The 22,955-nt window shown below is 34.2% G+C and overlaps 2 protein-coding genes and 1 long non-coding RNA gene across 4 annotated transcripts; 1 reads left to right on the top strand and 2 right to left on the bottom strand.

Moving 5' to 3' along the window:
• The first annotated feature begins 6,084 nt into the window (after positions 1–6,084).
• LOC18607422 (uncharacterized) lies at positions 6,085–9,859 on the top strand. Of its 2 annotated transcripts, XR_001926663.2 has the most exons (3): positions 6,092–6,685; positions 7,526–7,715; positions 9,154–9,859. It is a non-coding gene; the product is annotated as an uncharacterized LOC18607422 (long non-coding RNA). The 2 variants fall into 2 exon arrangements; XR_016024587.1 differs by having other exon boundaries at positions 6,085–6,685; positions 7,526–9,859.
• Positions 9,860–10,001: 142 nt separating this feature from the next.
• On the bottom strand, positions 10,002–12,319 carry HCF244 (NAD(P)-binding Rossmann-fold superfamily protein). The gene is made up of 8 exons (XM_007041589.3): positions 12,097–12,319; positions 11,782–12,020; positions 11,599–11,697; positions 11,321–11,515; positions 11,029–11,121; positions 10,826–10,921; positions 10,451–10,591; positions 10,002–10,315 (listed from the first exon to the last, which is right to left on the bottom strand). The coding sequence occupies exons 1-8, from the start codon at positions 12,242–12,244 to the stop codon at positions 10,139–10,141; spliced, it is 1,188 nt and encodes a 395-aa protein (XP_007041651.3). The 5' UTR covers positions 12,245–12,319; the 3' UTR covers positions 10,002–10,138.
• Positions 12,320–12,563: 244 nt separating this feature from the next.
• On the bottom strand, positions 12,564–17,072 carry LOC18607420 (protein ROOT HAIR SPECIFIC 17-like). Its single transcript, XM_018115436.2, has 10 exons — positions 16,806–17,072; positions 16,577–16,630; positions 16,372–16,462; positions 15,932–16,008; positions 15,664–15,752; positions 15,392–15,575; positions 14,375–14,556; positions 14,066–14,168; positions 13,647–13,978; positions 12,564–13,371 (listed from the first exon to the last, which is right to left on the bottom strand). The coding sequence occupies exons 1-10, from the start codon at positions 17,070–17,072 to the stop codon at positions 12,936–12,938; spliced, it is 1,815 nt and encodes a 604-aa protein (XP_017970925.2). The 3' UTR covers positions 12,564–12,935.
• Positions 17,073–22,955: the final 5,883 nt, after the last annotated feature.

The raw sequence follows: 22,955 nt of genomic DNA, 5'->3' as shown, positions 1-22,955 counted from the left end.
GCTTAATTTAATGCTATCATCCCATGTCCTTTTCACCCTTTTCATCAAAAAAAAAAAAACTAATTTATTTATTGTATTTACGACCACAATTTTAACTGTTTATTGCCGTTACTAGTCATGGTAAGATGTGGATGAAATTGATTTTGAGCTTAAGTACATAATTAATAAAATTTAAATTAAATATATAAATAATTATTTAAATAATCATCCTGTTAATTCAATTTAAATCATTTATACATATAAATATATACATACGTGTGTGTGTATATTTATATTTTAAAATTTTATTTTAATTAAAATATTTTATAAAAAAAATAATTGAAATACCTTCACAAGTACCAACAAGCAGGTTGATTTATGAATGAAATACATATATTTTCCAAATTGTTCAGCACAAAACTGACTCAATGTGTCAATTATTAAGGTGTAAATATTGGTGAAGGGTAAGCATTCAAATTTCATAATTACATGGTGCAAAATTTGAGAAAGAACAATTATTTGACTAAGGGACAGGCATCATCCAATGCCAAGTAAATTTTGGGATCATAATTATGCAATTATATATTAGGCCTGACTGGGAGGCACAGAAGCAGGTCTTGATGATTTTCTTAGTTGAAAAATAGGGCTGTTTCAGTCTCTTCAAAAACAAATTTTAATTTGTCCATAATGTCCAGAGCTAGCAATATTTAAATGGAAGAATGAGTACTGTAAAGTAAAATTATTACTACTAGTATTAATTAAACAAGGTATAGGAGTTCATTGCACCAATGGCAGCATCTACACATTGATGGGACTTTGGAGCAATTCCTGGCTGCGAAATGAGTTGGCAAACATCCTTGACATATCCAGCAAAAAGGAATTTTGGTTTCATGCAGCTTGATGCTCAAGGTGCCAATCACTTGACTTAGAGATGCAAGTGAAATTTGGAATTTTTTTATGGCTAAACCCAATCATAAACCACATTGTCTTGTTCTCACAAGACTTTATATAAAACTTCTAGGGATGCATTTCTAGAATTCTACATTCTTCTTGCACAATCTCTATCCCATGGTCAATCTCATTCTTGATTTTCTCTTTTTTTCCCTCCATGTCAATATAATTACGTTAATTCACTATACAATATGTGTGTGCTAAACTATTCGTGCAGGCATCAACGATAATCATTTTTTCTAAACCCGTTATATGAAAATTTTAAATTACATAATAAAACGTTATATTCTGATTATACAGATATAGTTATTTGATATGATTTAACCAATTTTTGCAGTCTCCTAGTCTATAAGGACCTAAAACAAGTCTTTTTGAATAACCCTAATCCACCAATACCCCATTTATTCTCTTTCTGTCTCTCTAGGGTGGGGAGGGGGGGGGGGGGGGGGGGGGTGAATGAAGCAAGACTATATTAACTGTATCATTCTAAAAAGGAATCCAATGGGTCACCACTGAGCTAGCATTATTATTGGTCCATAATACAATGACACGTGACCAACATTTTAGCTAAAAAAGTTAGGTGCATATAGTAACTACATGCTCCCTGTTCTGTACAAGATCATCAAAGCTCAGCCCTAACACTAATTAAGAATTTAGCCAAAATAAGCTTTGCTTTTAATGTATTATTTAGGGATGGATACGTGCTTCATTTTTCCAGATTCTTGAGCATCTTCTCGTCAAAAGAAGGGTCGAAATGGAGGACTATGGTTTCCAACAAAATAATGCTAGCCATCATGTGCAATCACAGTGCAAAGCCACGTACTTTGCAAGTCTGGCATGTTGCCACTCTATTCCCACCAAGGACAGTTGCAATGTGAGACTATAGATAGCTGACTACGTATCTTATTTATAATCCATCTAATTTCTATCGTCACAATCCACGTGCTACTCTCAAGGTTGTGTTTTATAGCTTTATTAAAAGCATAAATGGTTTTAAAATTCAACGATCACGGTCTTCACATTGATGTTCTTCACAGTTCTTCCCATCATATATACGATTCTCGGAAGTTGGAGTGTTTAATATATTTATGCATTTTACCATTACGAAAATAAAATTCTTCTATCGTTTTTTAAATAGTTGAAGATATGCATTTATTGATTAGTAAAATACGATCCAAATAATATAAAACATTGAAGGGTATTCATCATATTCATAGTTACTGACGTTTGCTAGGAAGTAAACTGGAAGAATAAGGTGGAAGAAAGTGAAAAAGGGGAGAAGAAAATCATAGCATAATAAGGTCCTTTTCCAGAGGCCAAAGCTCAGCTGCCCACCTGTGTTTTGGTATGTACAAAATTGGACACTTCACGTGCCCCATCACATGAAAAAGTGGAAGCCAACTTCCCAAATTGTCTGTAGGAAATCCAAATGCAGCATGATGTTGATGATGAGAATTATTCTGCATCAACTACAAGACAAAAGGCTCAAGTTTAATAAGCAATTGTAGGAAGGTATTATTCACCAACACACAGCTTTCCACCGTTTCCTTACCCTAATCATAGATTAGGGTTCATAAATAAACATAATCATGACTATATACTAGCAATTATCTTCTATCTTAGATATTCTTAAAAAAATTTCAATTGTCCATGTCATCTTTTCTTACCACAAATCATTACCCTTTTTTTCAAAGAATTAATTTAATAAGTTATGCAGCATCTATGTTTATAAATTTTTTATGATCTTTTTATTTATTATGATGTGGGAAGAAAACATTTTATTTATTTACCCTACCCAAAACAAATTGTGAATTTTAATAAAAATTTTCCCATTTTAGATTTGAAATTGAAAAGACATTGAACCTCCTTTAAAGAATGCCATACCTTTTAACTTTACTGCTTAGACAGTAGGTATATACATCACATCTTAGCAAACTAGACCTCCAGAGTGACAATTCAAAGGGTTGAATTCACCCTGCTCTGCAGAAATCTCCCCTTCTCTATTAATGAAATTACTGAGAATTTTTTACTGCATGCTGGGTTTAGTCATGTAGTTGGGGAGGCAGAGTTGACACATGTGGTACATTGTAAGAAAGGAGGGTCCTCCTCCATAAGGGTAGCAACCATGTGAGAAAGTAAAACTAAGCAGAAATCTGATAGTATCTTTTATTAAGTAAAAGCTACCTATGCTCGTAGAAAAGTGAGTCAGAGATGGGACTCCTAACAATCACTTTCACTTGTTTTCTCTGTAAAACTTTGAAGACATCCCTCTCTCACATTCAAGTTGGTGGTGCAAAACTGCCATGCCATGAGATCTTGTTGAAAAGAGTACAAGGTTTTTGTCAATTTTAAGGTTAATTTTTATTTATCTTTTTTATTATTTTTTATATTTATTTTTTAAATGAATATCTCATCTGTAGCCTTAGCAATTTTCAAATTACAAGTCATAATGAATTTTTCTTTTGTTTTTTTTTTATCTTTTTTCCATTTTTGGGTCTCCACTCTACAATTTATATTAAAAAACATCAAAGGAAACAAAAGAGTATTTTTAACAAAATCCAAAAATCCCATTCAGAATGGAGAAGGATGATACCAACTTGGACATGCATACAGTCGCTGAGCATGCTCATATGCCACTGCAAAGATGCAGCTTAACGTTTACCCCCTTCATCACTCCTTCAGGCGAATACCTTTTTTCCCATAAAGGAGTAGAGCCGGTGTATCTATATATGGAATACCAGCATAGGACTGTAAGGGATGGATTTCCATTGAAAAAAAAGCTGTTCATGTTAGGTTTAAATTTCCAACTAATTGTGCATTTTCTTCTCCTTATTTATATTGGGTTTGCTTTTCTCTGTAGAAGTAGTGTTATATCTTTGATTAAATTAGTGAAGGAAAAAAGGAAAAGCATGATTGAAGTCCAGAATCAGAAATGAGGATATGCACGCTGTCCTACCAATTTGTTTCTCAAAAAGCCAAAAGTGTATTCAAGACTTTGTGTGCATAGAATCCCTGTGAGGACTGAGGGAGGATTCCCTTTTCTTCCAGGGAACAGAATGGTGAGGGAATTTTAATCATGATGATCTTATAGGAATATGGGAAAGTTGAGAGCCCATCAGAATCCAAATTCTCTTTCCTTTTATCTATTTTTAAGAAGGAAAACAAAAACAAGAACTAGTTCTAGTAATAAATGGTAAGAGGATGTGATGAAGATGATGATAATTTTGATGCAAAAGCTCCCCTCCTTGGATTGAATCAATCAGGGTCCGGTACTGCAACGACACAAGTACTTTGTCAAGAGACAATTCCCATGTTAGAGATAGTGGGTTTTTTCTGGCATTTTATACGTATTTCGAGGATGGGGGATTTACCAAGTTTGTCTTCATATTTTTTCTCTCTTTTGCATGTGAATGATAGGTACGAAGTCTACATATATCCAAATCATGCCGAGTCAGTGAAGGGCTTTGGAATCTGCCATACCTCGTTACTTGTAGTTCCAAATCTGATCACCTACCCAAAGTCAAAGACAAGGTAAGCCCTGCAGAGGAAAACCCTTTGAAATGGATCCATGTTAGCCTCCATGAAGAAGATATTACTACACTCCTTTCATGAAGAAAACGACTCAAGGCATCCATGGAAATGCTGGGTTTTTCTTCTTTTTTTGTATGTTTAGGAACTTGGGAAAATTCATATGAATCAATCTCGAGATATCTGAGCCTGTCAAAACGAAGAAAAGGCAGGCAATAATAGCAGAGCAGGAGGGGAAACGAATTTCATGCCACTGATTCAACCCCCCAAAATTCCAAAAAGAAAAGGAAAAGCCATGGATAAGACCAGGCAAAAAGACGAGAAAAGACCCAATTCCACATTTTGTTTGTCGTTTGTTATACACGCATGAGTTGACATTGATGAATAGGAGGAAGAAACTAAAATAATAATTCCAACCTACCATCTTTTAGATTAATTTTCAAATAATACACTAACCCCTGCTGCTCAATCACTATTCTATGATCCCTATATTATTCAAGTTTTCAGTACAAATTGGAGCAAACCCAAAAGGAAAAAAATTGATTTCAATCAAAGTTTTCATAATGTTGGAAGTAATAATTTTGATTGTGATAGATAGATACATTAGCACATTGCATTCATGATTGGCCCTCTCTCTCTCTTCACATTAGTGGCCTTTGTCTTCCACTTGGCAAAACAATTTGTTGGCCCTCATATATTGACAAAATAAAAGGCAATTCTACCATCATATATTGAAACTATAAATCATTTAAATCATACCAACATCAATTTTTGTTTTCTTTCTTTTTTTTCCATACTTTTTAACTTTTAATCTTGAAGTAGCATCTTAGAAGTGGAATTCAGATGTAAAAATTGGGGCCCAAACCCAATGCTTCAATGAGGGGCTACGTGATGGAAATAGAGACTGTTTTGGTTTGTTTGAAAATGGCCCACCTCCTGACATCCAAAAGGGCAAAACAGAGACCCACCATTGCAATCATTGCTCCCGACCTTTTTCCTTTTTAACCCTAATGGAGAAGAGGGGAGAGGCTTCTCAACCACTGCCTCAACCACCTGCAAGAGCTCTCACTTTTTTCTTTATGGCTAAAATCTCTTATTAATTATCATTCCATGAAAACCAAATCCAGCCAAGAAATCAACATAAACAACAAAAGACACATCAAATGAGAACAAAAAATTTATGTCACTAAAATTTTCAACAAAAACTTATATCTTAAGTTTTCTATAATATAAATTACAAGTCATACAAATATAGTAAGATCTTAGTATAGTTATTTAGTGGCTCTTATAACTTTATACTGGTGTTCAAATATGAGAACTGAAATATTGGTTCCACCTTTATTTTAGACAGCAAATCAGAAATCAGGACAGTTATGTAATGGAAGAAAGAAGAATTTTTGGGTTTTGGGCTTTGTAGAATTTAAAAGCCTCAGCCCAAAGGCGTAGAGGCCCATAGCAGGATTTGATAGGCTGGGCTACAGAATATGTTTTCCATGCTAACTGGTTGGTCCAGGGCTGAGATATTCTCAGACCATAGCAGGGTTTGATTTAATTAGGGTATGGGGGGCCGTGTTAGGCCCGCTCCGCTGCTTTCCTCTTCCAGCTGGAACGCACAGTTGTGGTGTTGTTGAGGAGGTTTCCCCGCCAGCGGCAAAAGACGCAGTTTAAATCCCTAGAAATTTTCCCCTTTTTTCTGAAAACCCTAACCAAGCAATCACCCCAAAGCGCCGTGAAAACCCAACTCAAAACCCGTCAATGTCAGGCTTTCCCTTGTCCCGGCGGTGGAATTTTTTAGGATATTTTCTTCGGTGGTCTCTCTCCAGCGGGCTCTCTCCTTGCTGGCCCAACTGTTTTTTCTGTTTTTTTTCAAAATTTTCACTTCCAGAGGAATAAGAAGGTTCTACGGTCTCATGCTCAGAGTTTACAAACCCTAATTGACTGAAAATGTCCACGTATGACGCACATCTTTCTCTCTTCTGAAAACTCTCATAATGCCAAAAACCAGGGCTTAAGGATATGCGTGATGAAGTAGACATTTTTGGTCAAATGAGGGTTCCAAGTATTTGGGGATGAACAGGAAGAAGAATGATAAGAGTAGATTACGTTATAAGAGAGTTGAAAAGTGGATATCAGGAACTACTCCAAGTGGACTAATCCGGACTTTAAAAGTAGATTGTGCTGACCAACCCGGCATCTAAAAGTAGATTGTGCTGACCGGTGGCTTAAGGTACTAATTATATGTTTGAATTTCTTTTTTCTACAAAAAAGTTAAATCATTGCTAATTTAGTTGTCTTTTGTGCTAACAAAAATTTGTCTTGATTGGATCGCAAAAAATTAGTTGTATATTCGTTAATTGCAAACTGTTGATGCACCTTCTACGTGAATTTTTAAAAATTTTTCTTATATTTCCATCTTATAACATGAATTTGTTAGTTTTTATGGAAAAAATTTAGTGGTATATTCATTAATTGCATACTGTTGATGCACCTTGTATGTGAATTTTTAAAAAAATTTCTTATAGTTCCATCTTTTAATATGGATTTGTTAGTTTTTATGGAAAAACTAGTCTTATATTCATTAATTGCAAACTGTCCTTGTTGGTAAATATGTCACCTGTTCCAGATTTTGACAATCTGTCTTGATTGCTTATGTCTTCTTACTATATTCCTTGCTCTTTTGTTCATGTATTTTTATAAAGGGTAACAAAATACGTGTTTAGAAATTTACACAATTGCATTGCATCAAATAAAAAAATATATTCTTGTAACTTTCTTTTATGTTGCATTCCAGTATGTTGACTGTTTCGCCTAATCTTCATTCAATTGTCGGTAACTCCAAATGTATATGGAAAATATGTTGCATATAGAGCAGTGGAAATTGTTGGAGGTAGGGTGTCATGAACAAAAATCTTTCAATTTTTCAATTTCTGCGGCTCTATATGCAACATATTTTCCGTATAAATTTGGAGTTACCTCCAGGAATGAATTGCATTGTTTTATGAAAAATTGAAAGAATTTTTTATTGCTAATTAACTGTTTCTTGTGTTAAACTATGCATTTGCATCAGGTTTGCATCAGCTGTGCTAAACAACCGAAGGAAGGTTACTTCGGTTTATAAGCCCTTCTGCAATGATTGGTTGTTTTTAGAAAGTTGCCGAAAAGCGGTATCGAAGTATCCAAACATTGGATACGAGGAAATTATTCCAGAGAAGTGTCTTATGCAGCTTCACTCCAATCTAGAGATATTTGATGTTCTGGTATGTGAATTTTTTAAAAATTTTAGGTTTTCATTAATTTAATTACATGTTTTATGAGCTCGATTTGGTGTTTGGAGCTGCTGATTTTCTGTGGATTCACGATGGTATGGCTTAATTTACTTTTGCATGATCTTGACTTTTGGTTGCTCATTTTGCTTGTTGAAGGTTGATTTGACTTTTGTTGATGATACCGGTTCCTGATTCGCTTTGTATATGAATTTTGTCCATGTTGTATAGTGATTCCCAGCAGCATTTTTTCTTCTCTTTTTTTTTTTTTTTGGCTGCTTGGCCGACAGGCTTTTTGATGTTGCTTTTGTTCTCTAATCCCTTTGATGCTGCAGCATTTTTGTCTACTGCAGCTTTGTGCATAGTGAGGGTATGCCTTCCTTCTTTTGTTCCTTTCTTTATGAAATGAAATGCAGCTTAAGTGCTGAGATGTGGGGCTTTGTGAGGGCTTGATGGAAATTGAATTTCTGGATGAGGGTTGGGCAGTTGTGCTTTGGGGCGGCCTCTTTTGGTGGTAGGAGAACTTTGTTGGGGAAGGGGAGTTCTGCTCTTACAGGAGAGGGGGAACTTGAAGTTCCTGCAGGGGGTCTTCCACATTTCTGAAGGGTTCTGCAGGATGATCTGCTGGGTGCTTGGGGTGTGGATCGGCTTTTTGTGTCCATTTGTCAGGGTGGCAACCTCAGGTGCTCATCTGGGTTGGCGTTTTGGTTGTTTCCTTAGAGTGAGAATTCTGTTTTCCAGGACTGGTGTCTTCAGCCTTGCTCACATTTTGGTCCTTGTGCTGCGGACAAGTCTTCTGCACAGGACTTTTCTGTTTGATCCTGCTTTCTTCAGATTCTGCATTGAGTTTGTCTGTAGTTCTTGATTGGTTCGCTGCACTTTTCACTGTGTTTTAGGGGCTGGTTTTGATTGTTGATTGACTCTTTCATTTTTATGAGTGGTCTGGTTGGACTTGTTGAATCCTCTGTTTTGGACTGTCTTGTTCATCACAGGTCCTTTAGTGATTGGGTAGTGAGTTTTTTTTTTAGATTTATTTATGTCTTAAAAGGAAACAGTAACTAAACATTGAAGCTGTTTCCTCCTGTTTTTGCATCTTTTATTCAGTTTTTTAGTGTGTTATATGTTCTGGTTTTGTTATTTATGTTTGATTTTGGTTTAAATCATGCTATTTATGTTTGTTGAAGTCTATTAGGATTTTTATGGACTTTTTTTGCTTGAAATATTATTCGTTTGATTTTTATGTTTAGTTTTAATTTTGAATTCTTTTCCATTATGTTTAAATTATGTTTTATTCCATGGTTTGATGATTGATTAATTAGAATTGCATGATTTAGGTTTATATTATTGTTTTATGCTTGTTTGAAAGAAAATCATGATTAGGGTTCCAATGCTAATTTTTTGTGAGTTTCACCTAATCTTCACTCAACTGTAGGTAGGTCCAAACTTATATGTAAAATATGTTGGATATAAAGCTGCAGAAATTGTTGGAGGCACTGGTGTCATTGCTGGAGGTAACAATTACTTATTAATGTGTTCTGTTTTGTTTACTGGTAAATTTTTTTTACTTCAGTCAACAATTCTATAGCCGTGGCAGGAGATGATTACATTATTTGAGACACCTCTACTTAAATTCACTTGTGGATGAACTCAAAGCAGCTCTAAAACTTATTGTGTTAGAAGGTAAGGTAAGTGTTAGACTGCACAACAATTTATTGATGCTCTGTTGCTTCTTCTTAAATTCATTTGCGGATGAACTCGAAGCAGCCACAAAACTTGTTGTGTTAGAAGGTGAGTGTTAGACTGCACAACAAAGTTATTAATGCTATGTTGCTTCTACTTAAATTCATTTGCGGATGAACTCGAAGCAGTCATAAAACTTGTTGTGTTAGAAGGTGAGTGTTAGACTGCACAACAAGTTATTGATGCTGTGTTGCTTCAATTTGAGCAGTAGGTTTTACTTTGATAGATATGTTTTTTTTTTTTTACTTAATCAGAGATGCAACTCCTAGCAATCACTTTCACTTTTCTCTGTAAACTTTGAAAGCACCCCTCTCACATTCAAGTTGGTGGCGCAAAACTGCCGTGCTGTGAGATCTTGTTGAAGAGAATGTAAAGGTTTTTGCCCCTTTTAAAGTTAATAGTTAATTTCCACTTTTCTTTTGTGCAATTTTTTATATTTATTTTTTAAATGAATGGCCTGACTATCTATAGCCTTAGCAATTCCCAAATTACAACTTGCTAATGAGTAACAGTTACAATAGGACAAAGGATAAGTGACTCTTGAGAAAAAGGAAATGTGAGAATAAAGGAAATCCGAGTGAAAATCCGAATACCTTGCTTTGGTTTCAGCTCTTGTTTGTATCTTGTCTATAAATAATAAAACACAAGTTACAGGGTACTTACAAGTAGGTCTTCCATCAAAAAAAGATGTCAGTTTGCTTTGATTGTGCTTTGATGTCTTTCAGTTTCTTCAAAATGTTTGTGAAGTAATCCTGAAGATACGTTTCCAGTGTGACTATATCTTTTGAATCGACACCAAGAAGACTATAAGTCTCTGTCATTGGAGCCGAGAAAACAGTGTCACTTGTAAGAACCTGAAACGTGCATGACATTAGTACTCTTGACAATTCTCTGGAGCATGATGATGAGAAGCGTAACTATTAAATATCAGCACACCACTACAGACAGCATGACTGAAATGAGTCGAAGAGAAAATAATCGTGCATTACCTCTGAAAATGCCAATCTATCAGCGACATCATTTGTCCATTCGAAAAATCGAGTCAGCTGGCGAGTAAATCTTAAGATGGAAACTGGAACTATGGTAACATTTGCATCTTGCCCTGCGAGTCTCTCACACAATGCTATCACCTAAAATAAAGAAATTTTACACGCATTTAATCAATGGCCTTTGTCAAAGGGCAGTAAGCCAACACTTAAATCACAGCTATTCTCAAGTTCTTCTAGGAATGGCAAGATAGTAACACTAAGAAGTCAAAAAGATGTCAAGAGATTGATGATGAGAAAGTTCAAACACTCCACTAAAGAGTGTAAAAGTGTGAAACAGCATGTCGGTCATTAACAGAGGTGAAAGATTCTATATACCTCTTGGGTTGTCCAAGCACGAGGACCAGCAAATGTGAGAAGCTTGCCATTAATGTTCTCATTGCGTAAAGCTATAAATGTCAATCGAGCTATATCCTAAAACCAAAAGAAAACACAATTAAGTACCCAAATTCCATAATCAATAACAAGTATTCTGCCATATTTATGAAACCCAACTGGGAAGCAATTTATGCATGTATAACCTGTGTATCCATGTAAGCGATTCTCGTTGGAGCATCTGTCCCCCACACAGACTTCTCTTCCAGTATAGGTACTGCATATTGCCCAATGAGCCCCTGGACAAATTGGCAACAAGCATTAAACAAATACGGCAACACAATTAATTCAATTTTACTGGTTCTTCCAGGCAATCATGTTCATTTTAAAGCATAGAAACTTTTTTCCTATGAGTTTACAACCTTATTTACTGTTACAGTGTCAAGATGAACAAGAAGCCAAAAAAACAGTAGAAATTGAGTTGTAGATGACATTTACTTGCATGAAACCGCATAACCGGATTATGACGTGGTTTAAGCCAGAGTCCTGAAGGAACTTTTCAGTGCAATATTTGATCTCCATCAATGGAACTTCAGGATGCTTATCACAATTGTGAATAGAATAGAATACATATTTCTGAATCCCCATTGCTTTTGCACATTGTATAAGAGCAACTTTTCCTTCCCAATCTACCTAAACAGAACACATACATTAGACAATTCGAACAAAGCCAAAGCAGAACAAAGCAAAATTTCACCATGATTATTCAATCATACCGTTTTGATGGGCTCTTCTGGACGGCCCGTAGCACAATCGATAACTGTATGGATACCAACCAATGTTGCAGGTATTGTCTCTGGTTTAGTAAGGTCTGCCTGCTCAAAAAATGAATATAAGCATCAAAGGGGCAAATATTTAAAGAGGCTAAAACCCGTAAATTTTGGTAAATTAAGATTTACGTTGACAACAGTTGCGCCCCAGTCACGGAGGAAGTCGGCAGGAGTGGGTCTTGGTCTGACAAGGCACCTTACATCGTACCCTTCATCGAGTGCGCGTCTCACGATTTGTCTTCCTAGAGTCCCCGTGGCACCAACCACTAGTATGCTTGTCGGTCTTACGGGAGTCCCTGGAGCCAAATTCACTGCCTGAGCAGCTCCACTAGCACTGCACGTTACCAATTGTTGCACGTGCGATTTCTCTGTCCGGGAACCAAAACAAAGAATAACTGAGATGGAAACTTTTGTTTGAAGCAAAGCACAAAATTGAGAGCTTACTGGTGGCGAGCGAGGTGGAAGAGGGGAGTCGATCGTCCGGTGATAGTACCCGCCGCCATGACAGCGAGGTGAAGGTGGTGGTTTTGGTGTGGTTGTGGTGGTGGAATGTGCCACGTGTCGCTAGCTGAGTGGGAAGTCTCAACGCCATTGCCACTTGCTGGGTGTGTGTATTTCTTGCTTACCCACCCCGCCCGGCCTTTTTCTCTCTCTTTCTGCATCGTTAACAGGCAGAGAGAGAAGGAAAACAATGGATGTTAATCTTGCCACGTCGTTCATTGAACTGGATTACGATTCATGCCACGTATACTTTCTGGTTGACGTGCGGGTAGCTAAGCCCGCGGGTCTAGCTCCTGTGCGACAGCAGAAAAAACGTCGGCGTTTCATGCAAAAGAACGATTAACCAATACACACCACCAGTTCACTGGCTATAAAGGGCAAATCCAAACCAGGAAAGTGTTGACAGTCTATAAAAGGTAAAAACATTCATTTCTATTGCATCAATTATTGGCTGTACTTCGCCATTCTGTCTCTCGATAAAACACTAGAGACAAGGTATTTTCCTTTTTCCTTTTTCTTTTTGGGAGCTAACTTAAGAATAACCTAACAGCTAAACTAACTTTAATCCCCAACCAATGTACCCCTCCAATCATAAAAATAATAATGTCAAAAGAGGAAGCTTGTACTCCTCACTGTCCCATTATGTACTAACATTTACAGAAACCGGACGCCCAACCCTCGACTGCCCCAGGCCTTCTATGTACAAGAGTGCTTTGCCGTCACGGTCACATTAGTAGGAGAAAAGAATTTTCACTAGGAATTTGCCAGGCTACTCCATTTTTTCAGTCTGAAAAGAACTCTTCCACTTCGGGTTGTTCTTGTTTAGTTAACACACTGCTGTCCAGATTGGACAGCTCCTTCAACCCACCAAGGTTGTCCAAATAATCAATATCGGTCCAATCCGGATCCTCCTCGATGGACTGTTGTTCATCACTCACTTCCGTAGCATCCTTCATCTTGTTATCGTTTTCTTGGTCTTCAGGAGTTTGATGATTTTGATTTGTTTTGACTCCCTCGGTCTCACATATGCAGCTATCTGGGTTTTCATGAAACTCACCCCTGCCGGGTTTCATCTCTTTTGGCTCTCCCATGAAACCAATCTGATATGCTCGAACCTTAGAGGCAAACTCTTCCCATGTCATGTTATTTCGGTCCAAGAACAATTTGTACAGTTTCTTGGCATTAGGTCGAATTGTTGGTTTGTGCCCAAAGTATCTCCTGTAATAGACAAATGTATTTAGAAAATAGGCCGCAAACAAAGTGCGTTATCAATGTGATTTACATGCAAAGGTAGCTATAAGGAATAATGGCAGGTGCATTAAATACGGAAAATGTTAAAGCAATGTATGAAGCAACTATGATCTAAGTTCTTTCTACAACACCTTGGTAGGCTTCTTTCTTCAAAATATATATTTGGACCGTGAAAATGCTAACAAGAATACATGCAATTGGACGCATTTCCTAGGTCAACCAAAGGCAAAAGAGTTGCATACCTTCGTCCAGCTAACATTCTAGCCATGTTTCCATTATTATTTGTAACAAAAACATCACTTTCATCACAAACAATGTAATCCAGTGCAGCCATGCGACCAGAAAATGATGAAAATGGTGCCAACTCCTCCTTGGTGGCTATAGTCTCTTTTGAATGAAAATTAGGGAAGAGTGCTTTGAGCGGAGCCAATGTCTCTTCACCCCCATAAACTTCACCTGATGCCACATAAATGTGAACATCACTTCCAAACCCCAATGCTCTCAGCATTAGACCAATTTCCTCTGGGGTTAGTGGGCATCTTCCATGCCTTCTCACCTTTTCAGGGTTGCTCACCTGTAGTTCAGACCAAAATAAACATGTTTAATGCTTCAGAAGCTTTTAGGATTAATGAAGTGTCTTTAACAACTTGCATGGCCTTACATGTAATGTTTTCCACCTCTTCCGGATTGCACCAAGTTCTCCCCTTTCTTTGTCTCCTCCCCCGTAATAACATCCAGAAAACGCGAGCATATCAGGTTCAAACCTATGGCAAATGATATATCAACCTGCATTAATTAAGTCTTTCATTTTACAATAAAGATGTTAAGACTCACTCAACTAAACATCCAAGGAAGTCATCAACACATTGGAGTACAGCTAGCGCAACAGCTATATTTCAATCAATGTTTGGCATTTACAAAAGATTGTTATATCTAGAGATAATACAAGTAATAACAGAGTGCCCTTTACCTCAAGTGCAAGGCAATAAAATGCTCAGCGTTCATCCTCATCCTCTCAACCAAGCGTTTGCCCATTTGAAGAATGGGGTCTGTGAATCTTAAAGCATGGTAGTTAACCCTACATCGAAGCTTTTGTAAATCTGTGTCCAACCTATTTGAAAGCCTGTAATCAAACTTTGTAAGCTCAACAGCCTGCAACAGGAAAAGGATGGTGAACAAATTGTCAGTTTCTTAATCATATGCTTTTTTCAAGCCCAAGAAAACAATCAAGAACTAGACTATAACAGTTAGTATAACATATGAAAAGAAGGATTGAGGATCACCTTTCTTGGTAAATGAGCAGAAGTTCAACATCAATGTTAGTCAAAAGTACAATCTCAAAAGTATATATGACATTAGTACTGCAGGACATAAAATTAACACAATCATTATGAAGAGAAAACTTGATAATGACTAATGTCCACAAAGGCTAGTGATACTTTTTAAACCAATAACTTGCCTTTCCAGAAAATAATTATTAAGATTTTCTAACTATGTCCATGCAAATATATCTGAATCCATTTCCATACTCTGCTCATGGTTATGGTGAGGTATGGTTGCTGAACAATTTAATTATCTCCACAGTTGTATCATAGTTTACCAACTAATTGGCAAAGCTTCATCAAATGATTTTTGCAATTGTGTGTCTGTAAAATGAATTTGAATTAATAGAGTGCAGCTTATCAACTTCCTAGGATATTAGAATTTGGCCAAGGCACCAGACTTTCAGTTACACTAGCATCTTTCCTGATGTGAAGATAAACAGCAATTTGACAGGCCAGCCAAATAGTAACCTTCATTACCATACTACAGAACAAAGCAATATGGCAGAGAGAAAAAGTTAAATGCTGTTAAAGATCAGATTTCTTTATGTTCTGTTTTTGTACCAAATCATATTATATATTATACAGAAGACAAAATTCAGGACATGGAGTGCATGGAACAACTAACTCAATCATCTACAGAGAAAAAGTCAACCATTACTTACATGCTTTTTGTTTAGAATAGGTAGAAGACGTGTCTGATAGCATTTTGGATTGCACTTCCTAGGAACACGCATGCTTCGTGGAATCCAAGCTTTCCCTCCCTTTGGTGGTAGTTCTTTGATGATTTCAACATCTCGAGAGAGAGATGAAATGAACCAGTCAACATTGAATATTTCAGCAAAATCACTGCATCAAATACCCCATCGCATATAAATGCACAGAATATAAACTATTCCCCTGCATTCAGGGTCAAACATAAAATATAACAACAGACCTGGTATCTTTCCAGTAAGAATGTTGGTCCAGCTTGGGAATGACCAGAGTTGCATTTAAAACATATGCTGCAACAACTGCGTCTGTTATCTGTAGCCATAAAAGTCACAAAATTTTCAGAACCAAAAATATAAACTCTCTTTTTCACTGTATCCTTATATGACCATAAGCCCACAGAAAACTCAACATTAGCTTCAAATTCTAAGAAGCATAACTGCATAAGCAGTCCAGAAGTTGCTCAGTAGAATTTACTGTTTCAGAAAGCTTACCCCTGTTCTCTGTTGATTTAAGCCTCCACTGGTAGCAATCAACAAGTATCGATTGGGATGCGTTTTCACATCAGCAGCTAAAACATAGACAACATAGCTAATTATCAAAAGGGTAGCTCAAATCAGACTGAAAAAAGGAATACCAAAACTTTGAAATGAGAAGAAGAAGCAGCCTAATATTTTATCAGTATACAAACCAAGTAATAATACAACAAATTAATTCCAGTAAATGGAAAAAAAAAAAAACAGCTAAAACCAACTCTTCATTTCCAGAGACCAAAGTTTGAAGTGTTCAACAATAGAGCTAGTATTTGAATTTAAGGCTAATTCCAAATAGGGAAAGAAATTTATATCAAAACTAAATTTAGATTTCTATATCAAAGCCCAAAACGAAAATGTTAATGATAGTAAAATAAGGATTCAAAAGTGGAAGACTTTACTTTGAAACTTCATAGAGGCGTTACTGCATCCATAATAGAACTTTGATTGGCTCGAACTCCATAAATCACGACCTAAATATCCTCCACTTGCCTAAAAAACGCAAAACCAATTAATCAAAACTAATTTTTAAGATCCAAACAAGTCATCAAACTCAAAACAAAAATTAACATTCCGCTCTTGCACTAAAAATGAAAACTTTCCTACCGGAACTCGAAACACCGCATCCAAATTAGACTCGACAGCCTCTCTTTCTTTCACCTAAACAAAAGACAAAACACAAAAAAGCAAAACGCATCAATATCGGAAGAATTTCTCTTATTGTTTCCGCTTTCTCAAAGTTCGAGGACAAGAAAACAAACACACGAAAATCGAATGAAACGCGACAGGAAAGAAACAGAAAAAAAAAATGAGAGGGAGATGTAACGTAACGTACAGAGGAGGAGGAGGAGGAGTAATGAGGAAGGAAATGATCGGTGGCGATAGGAGGAGAAGAGAAAACGGAGAAGGCGAAGAGTAAGAGGAGGAAACAACCGAAGACGGCGGAGATGAAGGAGAAGAGACGATGGCGCTTCCGCCAGACAATGAGGTTAAGGCCAGTGGAAAAGTAGCTGGAGCCGTGAAGAAGGATGTTGTTACGTTCTCTCTTCTTTCTCCTCATTTTGAGAGAAAATATAAGCTGTTTCAGATTCTTCAGCTTCATAATAGTTTCATGTAATGTTTTTAAGCACCAACTTTCTTTTTCTTTTATTTATTTCCTTCCGTTTGGTGTTATAAAAAGAATCCAAAATTCAGGCTGAAAATTCAAAAAAAAAAGAAAATAATAAAAAAACAAGGCAAAAAAAAAAAAACAAGGCGCGTAAACTTAGTGGGAATCGTTCAGCTGTGAATACTCAGACGGAGCAGAAAATATATAAGCGTTTTTGTTTGTGTGTGAACTGTTGACGAGTGGATCTTAGCAAAGCCTGACAAAGATCTGATTGGTTGGAGCTTTTATCGGTTCAGCAAAATAGGTTCTAACTGGTGAAAAACATACGGTTATTTTTGTTTATCCAAAAAAATTACAGCACATGCTTCTACTAATTATTGTCTTGACCTTGACATTTGAAGTTTTAATTATTATTACTGTTGTATGAGCTGTCAGTTTATACATTATCACTTAATAATAGAGTAAATAATTTTTTTAAATTTAAAAATAAAATTTTTTTAAAAATTTTTAAAAATTTTAAATTTTAAATTTATTTAATCATGATATAATAAAATTTCATTCATTGATAATGTGTAAAATTTATACATTGATAGTATAAAAAAATATTTTTTTAATATTTATAATTTTATTTGCATGGTCATATTTTATTCTTTTACCTTTGAGTAATGAATTCAAGTATTATTGCTAAATTAAAAGTAATTAATATTTAAATCTATGCATTTGAAATCAAATAAAATTTTCCCAATAAAAATTAAAAGGATTTCGTTATTACCACAAGATAGAATTATGATCACTGCGGCCGGATATTGTTTTTACTGTGATTTTTTGTAGAACAGGAGAAAATGTACGGTGTGAGTGTTTTACACGGGAGCATTTCGGAAATTTTTATACTCGAAATTTTCACCCCAGCAAAATCTTTGTTGCTCTCTCCCTTCACGCGCCCAGCAAGTGTTAACGAGCCTTTCTGATCCTTTAACCTGACAAGAAAATGATAAAGCCACTCCAACGTAAAGGGTGTGCCTGAATTTCGATCAATCCAAAGCGAAGCCAGGTCAGCGTCAGGAGATCGACTCTTCCACACACGTGCTTTGACGCGCGTGGTTGGGAACACTCTCCTTCTTCCTGAAAACACCGTCGTTTTTGAGGTTCCCTTGTGTTCGGTGTCTTGTAGAGGCCAAATCATCGTAGAATCCAAAGGCTTTTATTTTTTGTTTTTTAATAACCCACTTTTAAGCAATAATTATCTCACTAATCAAGGTTTAATAATAGGAGTAAATTAGTAATTAACATCCCGTAAAAAATTCAGTCAGAAGCGAACGACTAACCTCTTCTGTCTTAATTTTTATCCAATCTGATCCAATAATAAATTTTAATTTTAATTTTTAAATAAAAATATGATCCAAAATAATTCGAAAGAGGTAAAAATTCGAAACAAGTGAAGCAGATGAGATAGCCAACAATAATTTGTTTAATTTTTAGAAAAATTTAAATGTTTAATTAGGTGATCATTATCAAGATTGTTAGTTAGATGTAAGAAGCAATTATCGTGGACCAAACCTAACACTTTTGCTAAAGTATTGGGTAGTTGAATTTTGAATATGACGGAAAATTGCCTCAAAAGGGTTAAATCAAATCTAATTAATAATCTCTGAAAATGATAGATAGCTGGCTGATTAGGTAACTCGTTCTTGTAATAAAATCTTTATGTAATTAGCAAAATCAAATCTATTAAAGAATGATGGTCCCTTTAGAAACTTAAATGTTTATCTAATTAAAGGGGAATTTATTAACTTTAGACAAAGGTGAACGAAATTTCAGATAATTTAATTAAAGGTATATTAATAACTTAAATATAATAAAAGTCGTTGCATTCAATGTCAATGAATCTTAAAAATCGTTCGTACATAATGAAAAACATAATAAATCTCACTTCACTTAAATATGAAAAAAAAATTATTTTTAATTGATTTTAAATTAGATATTTATTTTAAAATTTTTAAATATAACAAAAAGTCGTTTTGCTTATTATTTAATTGATTTAAAAGATATTTTGTAATTTATGTAACGTGATAAACTCGTTATTTAGAATAAAAATATTTTAATAATTTAAATATAATAAAAATTTCTCCAATTATATTTTTTGTTTAAGGCAAACCGAATGGACCGCATTTTGTTGTGGGGTCGGCCAGACTTCTTCAGGTATTTTATTTGATGGCATGGCAGGTACTCCTGAGAGTGAGATCTTAAGCATGGTTTTTTTTCTTTCCTTTGATAATAACCAATTCCCATGTGTTTGCCTTGCAATTCAGTCAAGCACGTTCGATCCCAATGCTGCTCGCCATTGTCAATAATTGCGCGGTGGTTACTTGATGATGACAGGTCTTACGTCAAATAACATAGAGAAACTCTAGCAATTTATAATTAAAAGAAGTCCGTTTTTCTGTATAATTGATATGATTATGTTAACAGTTCATCTCAACATTAATAATTACCTATATTTGAATGTTAGAACAATATATGTATCTCGAAATTTTATTAAAAAAAAAAAGAAGAAAATTCTTATATAAATGATCGACTATTTATTTGAATGGAGGGCATATGATCTGAATAGATAAAATTCATATAATATTGCAAATAGGCCACTCACTGCACAACTGTTGCACTGACCATAATAATTTGATATTTAATCTAATGGCTTAGATTTATGTTTTTGGAACTAAAGTATTAACCTTATATGGATGTTGTAAAGTATACCCTGACATTTATTCATTATTTTTTTTCTCTGGATGTTGTAAAGACCGGCTTTTTCATCTTTGGATTCCTTAATTCAATAAACTATTAAACTTGGACATGGATTTGCATATGAGGATTGATTTTTTTTTTTTAAATAAATTTTATTTTTTATATGACATTTTATGAATTTTTTGAGTGGTATTTTGTGGATATCGTTTTTCTTAATTAATAGCTTGAGAACAATTTCAGTTTCAAAAAAATAGACTATTAATTTTGACGAGTAAAATTACAAAAATACTTTTAAGTGTAAATAAATAAATTAATTTTAAATTAAAATTTTGATAATTTTAATAAAAACAAAATTTTTTCACAAAATATTAATTTAAAAAAACATAATGTTTGAAAAAGGCTTTGACCTATTCAAAAAAATATTCAAATAAGTCATTACTTTTTTATTACATTCAATTAAGTTTCATGTATTTTTATTTTTGATTAAACAAATTATTATTAACTAAGTTTCATTAATTATTAATAATCAAAATATCATTTGTTATTTAATTATTACATAATGATAACTTAATGATGATGTGATATTAATATAAAAATTAAAATATTACATTATCATTGTATCACATCAACATATCACATCATAATCATATTAACATATTTGTCACGTAATATAAAATAATATTTGAATTAATAATTAATTGATCAATCATTAATTATAAAATATTAAAATTTATTAAAAAAATTTTAAATAATTCAAAGTTTTTTTTTAACACTATATCAAAACAATATTCATTGGTACTAATCAAGACCAATAAAAGAATAAAATAACACAAAATTAAAATCATAAAAAATATAAGAAAACTTTTATTTTTTTTCCTGACAACAAATTCTGAACTGTTATTGTCAATCTCTAGATAATTTGTTTTGCTAGCCCAAAAAGGCTTCCTCCTCAGTCCTCCCCTCCCCCACTCATGCCGCAAAAAACAAGCACAAGTTCGAACGTCACCAGGTGAGTAGAAAATGGAGCTTTGTAGCCACAAGATGCCAATCGCCACCGTTTTAAAAGAGGGACTCAGTCCAAAGATCAATTGAATTGGTCTAAACAAACCACGGAAAGAGGGAACAGGTCAACTTGGATGCTTCTTGTTTTTTCTCATCCCAACGACTTTGCATTAAAAAATTTTTTTATTTGCATCTGAATCGACCCACAACCTAATGACTCTCAACCACAGCCTTGGGGTCCATCGGCTTCACTCTTAACGAAAATTATTACTATAATTAGGAGGGAGGAGAACCAAACTAAGGGTCCCTAAGAATTTAGTTAAAGCCCTTTTAATTAGACTCATCCAGCAAGTATGAGTTTTCATTGTTGTCTTAATTTTTAATTTTACTGTTTAATAGTAATATGAACAAAAATTTCCTGTTTCCATTCTGTACTTTATGTTTTATTTTTTTTTATAATTAAGAAAAAGAGATTCGAACTCTATTAATTAGATAAAAGATCATGTACCAATCAATAATTCAAATATTCGGGTGCCTCGCTTGATGTTTCTTTTATGATTTTTTGTGTCATGTGTTTAATAATTTTTTTATATTGATGTCATTTTTGTTATTAAATTATTTGTTTTTAGTTAAGATTTAGAAAAATTTACAGTTTAAATTTGATAGTGTAAAATTGAATATGTGACACAAAATCATAAAAAGAAAATTAAGCAAGATGGAGCGTTAAATGGGAGTATGCGACTCAAATTATGATAGATGTAAACTTATAGTTATTTATAATTAATAGTAAATTGTAATCGAATTTCTTTTATCATAAATATTATTTGAAATTGTGTTCACAATGAGATTTAATTTTTAAAAATTTAAAATCTGTTTTTTAATGCTATTTAATTATTTAATTATTTTTAAATAAAAAAATATATTTACTAATGAATTGAATGTTCTAACAAGAAAACCTATCCTTTAAGCTTATCTTGCAGCGGTCAATACATACGTTAAGACATGTCTATGCATTCGGGTTTTACGCCTGCAACCGCCATTCAAATAGAAACCGTTGCGTTGCCGCCAATAGAATCTCCTGAACGCTGTCGTTTAGGTTACTTGATTTTTGTATCCTATTACGCAATTAATTGCTTTGAGGCCCAAATGTACTACTCTTTATTATTGGGCCCAGAAGTAAAATCTCTGTTTTATTATTTTGAAGGAGGCCCAATTGCCTAAGATTCGGCCTAGCCTTAAGAATAATCCTTGCATTAGTTTTTTTTTTTGAAAAATAATAATCCTTGCATAGTTAGTCCACTAACTTTATGTAATATGCATTACTTGTCAATTTTCACTTGCAATCAAGAAGAAAATCTAGTAAATAAATATTATAATTTTAAAAATATTTATTTTGAAATAATTTTATAGTTTAATATTTTTACATTTGTAATGCAACTTTTTATGATTAAATGATAATATATAAATATTATATATTGATTGTACATCAAATATAAATCAATACAATATTGATACAAAACAAGAATACTACAATTGTTATATAAAGAAAGAGACATAAATCCTAAAAAAAAGTAAAATACCTTAATTCTCTTAAGTTTTAATTACAATTCTACAAGAGATTATTAATATTCGAAATAGATAATTCGTTTTAAATGTGTACGATATCGACACCTTGTGACCAAATCTGACTGTGGAATGTTAGATCTAGCCAGATCTCTCCAAGGGGAGTACGATATCGTCATTACCCTAGGGAGCATGAGTCTCGTGCTCCCTAAATCAGTGCTCCACAGGGGAGCATCGGTGAGGGGAGAGCACAAGATCCCCAAATATTATGTTTTAGCTTGGTAGGCAACTTATGTATAATTTTGTGTTATGCTTTATATTGTTAGCTTAGTAGCATGTAATTTTGTTCATTAAATAGATAAGAAAGGATGATTGTTACTTGCAGATGTAAATAACTTCTTAAATTTGGTGCGTCTATCTATGAGGAAAGCAAAGAAAAGAAAATACCAGCAAAATGGATGATAGTTGATTCAAACACTGAAATATAAATAAAATATAAAATATATGAGATTATATTAAGAAAAAAATTAAATTATAATAAAAAATAAAAATAAAATATGACATTAAAAA

Source organism: Theobroma cacao, chromosome 2 (genome assembly GCF_053813885.1).
Source record: "Theobroma cacao isolate CCN51 chromosome 2, ASM5381388v1, whole genome shotgun sequence".
NCBI classification, from domain to species: domain Eukaryota; kingdom Viridiplantae; phylum Streptophyta; class Magnoliopsida; order Malvales; family Malvaceae; genus Theobroma; species Theobroma cacao.
The sequence above is the reverse complement of the archived record's forward strand: the minus strand, read 5'-3'. Positions and strand labels throughout refer to the sequence as shown.

Excerpts from the sequence above, each read along its gene's own strand:
- HCF244 (XM_007041589.3), bottom strand. The coding sequence starts at position 12,244 with ATGGCGTTGAGACTTCCCACTCAGCTAGCGACACGTGGCACATTCCAC. Across the intron at positions 11,516-11,598 it reads CAGAAGAGCCCATCAAAACG|GTAGATTGGGAAGGAAAAGT; the intron begins GTATGATTGAAT and ends TGTTCTGTTTAG. Across the intron at positions 10,922-11,028 it reads TCGCTTACATGGATACACAG|GATATAGCTCGATTGACATT; the intron begins GTTATACATGCA and ends TTTTGGTTTTAG.
- LOC18607420 (XM_018115436.2), bottom strand. The coding sequence starts at position 17,072 with ATGAAGCTGAAGAATCTGAAACAGCTTATATTTTCTCTCAAAATGAGG. Across the intron at positions 13,979-14,065 it reads AGAGGTGGAAAACATTACAT|GTGAGCAACCCTGAAAAGGT; the intron begins GTAAGGCCATGC and ends TCTGAACTACAG. Across the intron at positions 13,372-13,646 it reads AGAATGTTAGCTGGACGAAG|GAGATACTTTGGGCACAAAC; the intron begins GTATGCAACTCT and ends TGTCTATTACAG.